The sequence below is a fragment of the Rhipicephalus microplus genome, chromosome 4, assembly GCF_043290135.1.
Source record: "Rhipicephalus microplus isolate Deutch F79 chromosome 4, USDA_Rmic, whole genome shotgun sequence".
Taxonomy (NCBI): domain Eukaryota; kingdom Metazoa; phylum Arthropoda; class Arachnida; order Ixodida; family Ixodidae; genus Rhipicephalus; species Rhipicephalus microplus.
The window spans coordinates 188,083,288-188,093,427 of record NC_134703.1 but is presented as its reverse complement, the minus strand read 5'-3'; the positions used below and the strand labels follow the sequence as shown (position 1 = coordinate 188,093,427).

The 10,140-nt window shown below is 46.8% G+C and overlaps 1 protein-coding gene across 1 annotated transcript in view; it reads left to right on the top strand.

Moving 5' to 3' along the window:
* The first annotated feature begins 268 nt into the window (after nucleotides 1-268).
* The window catches only part of LOC119172553 (group 10 secretory phospholipase A2), a 97,379-nt gene continuing 87,507 nt past the window's right edge, over nucleotides 269-10,140 (top strand). Inside the window, exon 1 of the mRNA XM_037423710.2 lies at nucleotides 269-1,244. Coding sequence (XP_037279607.2) covers nucleotides 1,154-1,244 — 91 coding nt within the window. The 5' untranslated portion in view covers nucleotides 269-1,153. The remainder of the gene's footprint in view (nucleotides 1,245-10,140) is intronic.

The following is a 10,140-nucleotide window of genomic DNA, read 5'->3' as shown; positions in this document are numbered from 1 at the left end:
CTTCTACATATTCATCAGTGCAGTTCAGTGAAAAATTGGAGCCAGAAAGACGGGTGACCGATTAAAATTTGCGGGTGTCCAGAGAGAAAACGCCGGGAAGTCGCGTTCTCATCGCAGACGTCATCATCCCCACCGTAACAGAATCACAGTGGCCTAGGAAAGGGTGAGCGCACCAACCCCGGTGCGGCGAGCGTGAGCAGCGGAGCGAGTCCCGCCGAGGAAGAGGAACCTGGCAGCGTCGGCGAGCGAGTGCGATGCAAACACAGCCCGCGGCCGAATCTGGGTCACTCAGCTGCTGCACTCTTCCACCGGCGGCGTCTTCGGCCCGTTTCGCTTTCGGCTTCTCACTGGTCGCGCGCGCGGAAGGGAACGGTGCAGCAGCGAAAACGGGCCCCCGTCCACCTGGATCGCCAGCGATGCGCTTCACGGGCAGCCGCGGTCACTCAGCCGCGGGTGCGCCGCTGCCACCGGGCACCAACCCGCGCCTCGCTGACCGACGAGTCGTGCATGTTGACGCCTGCGCGCTGTGCCTTTCGAGTTGATCAGCTTTGACGACCAGCTGCTTGGGGGTCGTTACCTACGGCTAGTCAGCAAGGGCACCCTCAATAGTGATTGACGCAGCGGTACCGGGCAACAGGGTGATCAACGTCGTTGAAAGAATCGTCTCGAAGCTTATTGTTGCGGAGATTTCTTGAAGACTGCTGCTGTACGGCCTCCCGATTTTTTCGATAGCACTGGAGAGACTGTTCGTGTTGCAAGTTGGACAGTACAACTGAAAGGCCTCCCAAATGGCGTGCCACTCTTCTGAGGAACTCGGCCGGACACGATTGAACAAGAACCGCTGCGTCTTCAGCCGGCACAAACAGTTCTGCACCAAGCTTCCATACAGATATACGGAGTACTGAATACGGGATATTGTCGCCCGAGGTCAGCTGTACCGGATCACGAGCCTTGAAAGGACGACGTCGGCAAATCTGAAAAAATCGTGCAACACTCGGCATCTTGCTGCTGTAGTGTCGGTCTCGCTCACCGCTGACGAGCGGCGCCTTCTTCGATTATCCGGTGGTGTTGCCTCCTTCTTGTTGTCATCGTCGCGAGCCAGACGTGTGGGTTCTGTGACAGGGCTTCGTCGGCGTCTGCGCGTGGCTCTCGAATGTACCAACTCACGTGGGCCAAGAGGGCGCGCGGGCCCCTGAGGCTGGCCCTGGTCTTGGGAATTGCGCTACTGACGCTCCTAGTGGCAGGTAAGTTTTGGCTTTTTTTAATTCTTTGCTGTCTGGTGTGCAGTGTTTTTTTTTTTAACACAATCAGTTTTTTTATGTTAATGCAAGCGGTAATGCTTCTAAAATGGCCTAACCATTCAGTGACAACCCGTTTTTACCATGATCCAAATGTACAGCCTTTAAATTTTTCTATAGTCGAACCTTTTTATAAGGATACAGGTTTAACGATATATTGGTTATAGCCATGAGAATCTGCTGCACTGTCAACTTTTGTGTGTTTTGTACGGTGAAATAAACCGCTTTTAGCAATGCCCGCATGTCACATTATCGGTTATAACAATGAATTCCGGCTGTTGGCTGTCCACGCCGTAAGGTTATAAAACACGTAATCCTCCAAAATTAAGGAAAAAACGAAAAGAAAATTGGCAGGATATCCACGGAGTGAATGATGGAGAGTGGCGCGAAGCATTCGTCCGTCCATTCGTTCTTGCTTCCGTCCGTCCATGCCTCCGTCTGTGTGACCGTCCATACGTCCATCCGCCCGTCCGTGCGTGCGTCTGTTCATGTGTCCGTCGCTGCGTTCGTCCATGCACCCGCACCTGTGTCCGTTAATGCCTCCATTCATGCATCTGTCTGTGTGTCCATTCGTCCATCTATTCAACACTCCAAGAACCACCATCTCGCATCTTTTTCATCATATATTCCCCATATAGAAACACCGCCATCCAGCGGACATTCCAAGGACTAAACGAGAGGTGGCACGCGCACACTTTCTTACGGCTTGCGCTGCGGGTCTACTTCCCACCTTTAACCACCTCGAGTTCATGGCATTTACTAGTTCATTGTATTCATGGCACTGCGGCCCAACGCTCGCTAAACCTTTCTAAAACCAAGGAGGTTACGCCCAGCGAGTATAACGTAGCAACCTTTTCCTGTCAGATAGTGTTCAATGTACATGCCAATGGCTGCTAATGGGGAATGAGAGACAGGAAAATTCAGCTTTTACTTTCTTACGGCTTGCGCTTCGTATCTACTTCCCACATTTAACCACCTCGAGTTCATGGTATATACTAGTTCATTGCATTCATGGCACTGCGGCTCAACGCTCGCTAAACCTTTCTAAAACTAAGGAGGTTACACCCAGTGAGTATAACGTAGCAACCCTTTCTTGTCAGATAGTGCTTAATGTACATGCCAATGGCTGTTAATGGAGATCGCAGCGTGCGCGTTAACTAAAAGCCGGATGCCCCTGTCTCTCATTCCCCCTTAGCAGTCATTGGCATGTACATTGAGCACTATTTTTTATTGTTCAGCAACACACAGAAGAAATCTCTCACCGGCACCACCTTGGAGGTCAAAATGTTATACTTGTGACACACTACAACGGCCACGAGAGACGAACGGGTGCCGCTATAAGGAGCTTCACTCCTAAAATGCAAATTACGGAACCTCCCTCACGACCCAAACTTGTTCCACGTCCCTTCAAATTGGTGGTATGTTTTGCCACATCGCGTCAAAATTGAACGGCAAAGCTTGCTTTCGAAATTGGCTATTCAGGTGCGGCGGTGGCTTCTGTTAATGCACTTTCGGAAATGCGATTTGACAAAAACGTTGAGACTTGGAAAAGTTTCAGCACCCAAAAAACATCACATGTTGTTATGTGTTGGTTCTACAAGGCTTCAAAAAGCGCCGTGAAAGCATTCGAATTTTCAAGTGTGTTTGAAAAATCGGCAGCTTTGTTCTTTTTGGTTTTTTTTTTTCATTTTTTGGACGCCACGATTGCATTGCCCGCGGTTAAGACAAAAAAAAGGTGGTTTGCCTACTGACGAGGTCCCGCTAGTGCTGGACGTAGCAGTGGTAGTGCTAAATAGACATTCACAACTGAAAAGAACATTGCATATACAATCGAAAAACATTATTACACGAAATATACATATTCATAAAAGCAGCCATTAGCTTGACAACAGAACTCTGCACTACAAGATGACTAGAACAACAAGTAATACTCTCTGACATGGTTACCGCATTTGAACACAAGTAGGTTAAAAAGAAAAGGAAAGATTAATAAGAAAATCTTGCGAATGCGCTTACAGATATATACACATACACACACATAGATATACGTACATACACACCCATATATACATGCACACACACACACACTCACACACACGCATATATATATATATATATATATATATATATATATATATATGTGTGTGTGTGTGTGTGTGTGTGTGTGTGTGTGTGCGTGTGTGTGTGTGTGTGTGTGTGTGTGTGTGTGTGTGTGTGTGTGTGTGTGTGTGTGTGTGTGTGTGTGTGTGTGTGTGTGTGTGTGTGTGTGTGTGTGTGTGTGTGTGTGTGTGTGTGTGTGTGTGTGTGTGTGTGTGTGTGTGTGTGTGTGTGTGTGTGTGTGTGTGTGTGTGTGTGTGTGTGTGTGTGTGTGTGTGTGTGTGTGTGTGTGTGTGTGTGTGTGTGTGTGTGTGTGTGTGTGTGTGTGTGTGTGTGTGTGTGTGTGTGTGTGTGTGTGTGTGTGTGTGTGTGTGTGTGTGTGTGTGTGTGTGTGTGTGTGTGTGTGTGTGTGTGTGTGTGTGTGTGTGTGTGTGTGTGTGTGTGTGAATGAGATCTAACAGACAACAGTGCCAAGGAATGCATAGGGGAAGTTATTAGACCAAATTGTAATGTAATTGTTAAGAAAGGAAAGTGCGCACCTTAAGTGTAGCGTGACTGCTTTCACAAATGCTGAAGCAATGAAGCACTGAACTTCACCCCTCAGGCTGCACAAATGCAACGTGCGGTATGCCATCGCGGGCGTTTCTTCGCATATCATCAATCATTTACTGCGCCCCTTCGCGTCGCCCTTGCTGTTTCCTCTCGGTGCACCTCTGAAGATTCTCAAATGTCCTGTTGGAGCACCTAGCATACTTTTCGCGTCATCGTCAACGCACAACTTTTTGTATACAAGCTGGACCCGCCAAACAATTCCAGCCACATTCTACGAGAAACCTCAACCCGTTAGACGGGCGTGGTTGGAGAAAAGGAGAAAACACCCATCGTTCATTCCCACGCTTTAAAATCCCAGCCAACAGTGCTACCACTCGGCGGGCGTGGAGCCTAAAATAAAGATATCTCATGCTGGGACGCTTCAAAAAATGCAGGGAACAGTAGCCGTGCTTGCAAAGCGAATGATGGTGGTGGTCAAAGTGCTTTTCCTCGACCAGCCCTTAGTGGTGCATGTTTCTTGATTTCGTATCTGTCCCTCTGCCTTTGTCTCTCGCTCCGTTCGCCTCGGATTGCGCACCATCGCCACGAGTGAGTGAGATTTGAAAAGTTGAAGAGGAAGGTGGCCCCAGAAGGGCACCGGCCTGCGGTACACTCTGGACGAGGAAAGCAAGCAAGTTGCAGCGAAAGGAAACAAAATATCCGTGGCAGAAGCGGCGCGCTTGGTCGGGACGTGGTCAGGCAGAGTGGTAGCAGCAGCAGCGAGCCAAGGAAGGGGAGAGACGTGGCTCCGTGAAAAAGAAAGAAATAATAACGAGATATCAGTGTGCGCGTTCCTAGACGCGCCCATGCAGGGCAGCGAACTGCGCGAGTCAGCTGTGGCGGCGAGGTCGAAGCAAGGCCGTCTGCACTTCTCCCTGCGAGGAGGCAGCCACGAGCCGCCCATAACGAACGCTGGCAAAGTAGGATCGCACTCCGTCCGCACGTCAGTCAGGACGACAGCTGTCCGATGCTCGCCGAGCGCTCTTATCCTCGAGTGCGATGCCCCAGCAGCAGTCGGCCGAAGAAGGGAGAGGGCGCGTTGACGAATTCCCGCCGCTCGTAAGCGAAAGTTGAAGGAGGCCTCCGAAGAAGCTCTCCAGTGAAGGGTGGTCCAGAAGTGTCTGCTTGTTTCTTTGCTTTCAGCCAGGCGCACCCGCTTTCTTTCGGTCGTGCACAGGTTGTCTCGTCTTCGTGACCGGTACTTTTGTCACCACACGAATGGGGGCCTCGGAAAGGAAACACGCACTTGTGCATCCGATGATGAGAGAGTAACAAAGTAGATTTCGCTGCTCTATTTCACTTCGATCTGGGTGACGTAACAGCGGACACGTGTAGCGCAACCACAATGCAACATGTCGGCCACATAAAGTGAAGGCTGTGTTCTTCTCAATAGAATTAAAACAATTGTTGGCGTTCAGCGTCCTAAACTCGACGTGCAGCTGCGTTTGCAATAAAATCAAGGTTAGGCAATAATCAAGTGAGGCCGCATGGTTCTAAGAATTGAGCAGTGAGAAAGAAGGTGAAAGCAGAAAAGAATCACTATCATCATCATCGTCTTCTTCTTCTTCTTCTTCACTATCATCATCATGAGCAGCAGCAGCCTGACTATGCCCACTGAAGGGCTAAAGACTATCCCATGTTCCGCCAATAAACTCAGTCGCGTGCTTTCTGCTGCCACTTATAGCCCGCAAGCTTGATCAATATGTGGGGTTTGACGCCCCAAAAGCACCATATGATTATGAGAGACGCCGTATATTGGAGGGCTCCGCAAATCCCGACCACTATGGGGTTCATAAAGGGCGCCCAAATCTGAGCACACGGACCTACAGGATTTCCGCCTCCATCGTAAATGCAGCCGCCGCAGCCGGAATTCGATCCCGCGACCTGCGGGTCAGCACCCGAGTACCTTAGCCACTAGACCACAGAAAGCGGCGGGGCTTACCCGCAAACTTCCGAATCTCTTCTGCCAACCTAACTTTCTGTCTCCTCCTCACCCGCTTGCCTTCTCTATGAATTCAGTCTGTGATCCTTAATGACCAGCGGATATCTTGCCTTCGTGCTGCGTACCCCGCCCATAACCATCTGTTCTTGGTTTTGGCTCTGATGTTCTTAACACCCGTTTGTTCCCTGAAGCTCTTTTCGTGTCCTTTAAGGAACTAGAAACCGAAAAAACAACAGCTGGGTAGACTTACATGGGGGTTTCCTTCTCGAGGTTCCTCTGTCTACTACGGTCAGATTTGCCTAGTGAATATTGTGAACGTGGAATCCAATCAGTGAAGGCAGCGATTGGAAATATATATAACCATATTCGCCGAAAACGTTACTCAAAAGTTATAGCAGTGACACATAATTGCACGCTAACATACACAAGCTTTCACCTTCCCTGCCTCCATTGCTGTGATCGGAGGACTGGCCGCCTTCAAAATCGCAGTGATTGATGTATTGTTGCTAGACCACTCCTCTCTGTGATTCCTTCGTGTGTGATAGTATGGAAATAAATATAATATGTAATAAGTAAATACATAATGGATTAAATATTAGCAATCGCTGGACGCCAAGCTCACCCCCACGGTCCCTACTTGGGACAAGCTAGGTGGCACGTGGTCTCCGCTGCGTCTTCTCAGGACCAAAATAGAGTTTTAATCATTGTTATAAAGAATTACTGTGTTTTATCTACATATGTTTTTGCATTCTGTGCGTTGCGATGAACAGGTCCTTCAAACCAATAAAGGTGCTATCTTTAATAGCCACCATGGAGTCATATTACGTGTGCCGTACCAAATCACGATGGATGTTTCCCCAGTGTCTTAACATAGCGGCGTAGCTGCCAAGTTAATCAGCGGCCTACGCTAATCAGTTAGTTGAATGAGCAGGATAACATCTACTGCAAAAAAACTACCCAGTATTCAGTAAAGAAGTATTTCATCGAACTACAGATAGAGGTCATTTAGCTTGGTCAGCGTCCCCAATGCAGAGCAGTTACCACATGCTCCTAACTTTGTGATTACAAAATAGTTTATGTTCTTTGGCTTCTACTTGCGCATTTTCTGTTCTTCACTATGACTTCTCAGGAATTTGATTGGGGCTGTATTCTTCCGCTATACAACACCCTCACTATTGAGGAACATCCTCACTACATAGGGAGAATAAACCCCCGATCAGTTCACGCAATTCTGAAAACGCAAATTTTGCAAGCTTAGATCCGCCGGCAATCTACAATATACTGAATCCTAATCGCCCCGCTGTGGTGGTCTAGTGGCTAAGGTACTCGGCTGCTGACCGGCAGGTCGCGGAATCGAATCGCGGCTGCGGCGGCTGCATTTCCGATGGAGGCGGAATTGTTGTAGGCCTGTACGTGTGCTCAGATTTGGGTGCACGTCAAAGAACCCCAGGTGGTCGAAATTTCCGGAGCCCTCCACTACGGCGTCTCTTATAATCATATGGTGGTTTTGGGACGTTAAAACCACATATCAATCAATCAATGAAACCTCATCGTAATTGTCAAAAAGAAACACCGTGATTGGGACCTGTAGTGCGGTGCAATGTCCATTTTTGATTACAGGCAATACATCTAGTGAGTTGAGCTACGCCACAAATACCGACAAACCCTTCGGTGCAATGTAATCAAGAAATCTAAGCTAACGTATTGAGCACTACATCGATGCAAACCTTTCAATGGTGCTAGTTGATCATCAGGGCCATTGAGTGCAAAACTCTCATGCACTGTGCAAACGCTGCAGAGATATCCTGAAGATATGGTGCGGAAAACCAGTGGTATTTTTCGTTAGATTGAAAAAGCGCCAGGCCTGCATGGAGGGCGCAGCACAGTCACACCGAAAGCTCGAAGAGCGTCCTTTCAGAGCCGTTTCTAAGCACTCATTGGGTAACTGCTACAAGAATACTTGCTTCATGCCCACTACGTCATTAATAATAAAAAGTTTAGGGTAGTAGGCTGGCATTGGCTATGTTATTTTTCGTCATTCGTCTGAGAAGCGTGGTATCCACTTGTTGATGCAGTGGCTGACGATGACGGCGTGGTATACACTTGTTGATGCAGTGGCTTACAACTATGAGGAATCATGCATGAAGTGAGTATTCACCACATATAATACCTGAACAAAAACAAGCTTTTGTAATCAGTTGGAGCATTGGACAACCCACTCGTTACGCTATTCGCATTGTGCGACGACTGCTTATTCTTTCATTGCTCTTGCCCCGCTGCGGTGGTCTAGTAGCTAAGGTACTCGGCTGCTGACCCGCAGGTCGCGGGTTCGGATCCCGGCTGTGGCGGCTGCATTTATGATGGAGGCGGATGTGTTCAGATTTGGGTGCACGTTAAACAACCCCAGGTGGTCAAAATTTCCGCAGCCCTCCACTACGGCGTCTCTCATATACATATGGTGGTTTTGGGACGTTAAACCCCACATATCAATCAACCAATCTTTCATTGTTCTTTCATTAGGCCCGGTACATTTTTCACTATAAATAAACGATCTTCCCAAACAATACAGTGTTCTGAAATATTAATGTACGCTGATGATACAGCCATAATATTCACAGGGAATAGTCTGTCAACAATGCAAGTCAATTTAATGGCCGAATCGATAAACGTAAGCGACTGGTTTATTCAAAATAAATTGACACTACATCCGGGAAAAAAGTATGTCGTCTTTCGATCGAGGAGAAGCAACATAGACATGTCAGTAATGCGACTTTTCCTGAATAACAATCTTATTAAGCAGGTAACTTCTTTTAAATATCTGGGAGTTATTGTTGACCAGCATCCTCACTGGGAAGAACAAATCCATAGCGTTTGCAGAAAAGTGGCATATGGTTGTTACACACTAATTAAAGCACGCGAATGATTTCCCCCTTGTGTGCTTCGGATGTTGTATTTTTTCTTTTGTCACTCTCATATAAGCTACTATATAGAATCGTGGGGAGTAACATATGCGAAGGACCTTGTACCACTTCTACGACTACAAAAGAGGGCCCTAAACATAACATGCGGAAACCTTAGGAATCCAAATAACATATTTCAGGAGCAACGTATCTTATCAGTCTCGGCACTTCGTGATTATAAGGTTGCCCTTTCTGTTCACAAAATCATAGGTTGCAGCTTTCCCCTCTCCTCCAGTCTATTCACCATACCAACGCAGAATACTGGACACGCATAGAATGGCAATATTAATTTACCAGCTTATTATAACTTATATGGGAAACGTTTATTGGAATTGCATGGAATGAAAATTCACAACAAAAAACCCTTAGAAGTTAAGGTAGCACGCAACTTTAAGCTCAGTGCAAAAATAGTTTGTTTGCAGGATCAATACTCATGAATAGTTCTTTTTTTTTCTTTCCGTGTTCCATGGTGTATCGAACCTTATATGGTTACCTAAGTTGTAAGGATGTGGTTCCGTACCCGACTTATTACATGAATGCTTTATCATTTCTTTTCCTTGTTTTTTAGTTGCGTAAATATGTATAATAGTTCGTTTAAATAAGTTTATACATGCATGAGTGAATATGCATATATGTATATTCATATGTAAGTATATATATATATGTGTCTCCACATGCGTGGGCGTGTAAATATATTTGCTCCGTTAATCTGTTCCTACGTATTCTAATATGGTCCGAACACTAGCCAATGTAGGCTAACGGTCCAGCTAGTTTGTAATAATTCCTCAAGTTCTGTCAATAAAATTGAAATCGATCAAATGGAAAGATTATAAATGTATTAAACCTCTTAAAAAACGCTTTATAAGTCGTATTAACGCGATTGTGTTCCCTACATGAAGCTTGCCTAAGGCAAGTCTGCCGACATGTCCCAAACACCGGCGTGGCTCATACATAGAATACTGTACTGGCACCCAGTGGACCCGAGTTCAATCCTCACCGTGTCATTGATAATAAGGCTTTTTTTTTCAATAGTTTCACCATACGAGAGCGGGAGGCCCAAGCGACACGGCATACACGCACAGCGTTTCTCACGTCTTTAAATGATGATCGATTGGGCGAATTACACGGAAGATTCACGGTTTACCGATGATTCCCTCCGGAGCTTTGCCCACTCCTCATAAATTACCCCATAGATATACAGCGATTGTTTTTTTTTTTTTCAATAATTTCGCGCGATGTGGTTACGAACACC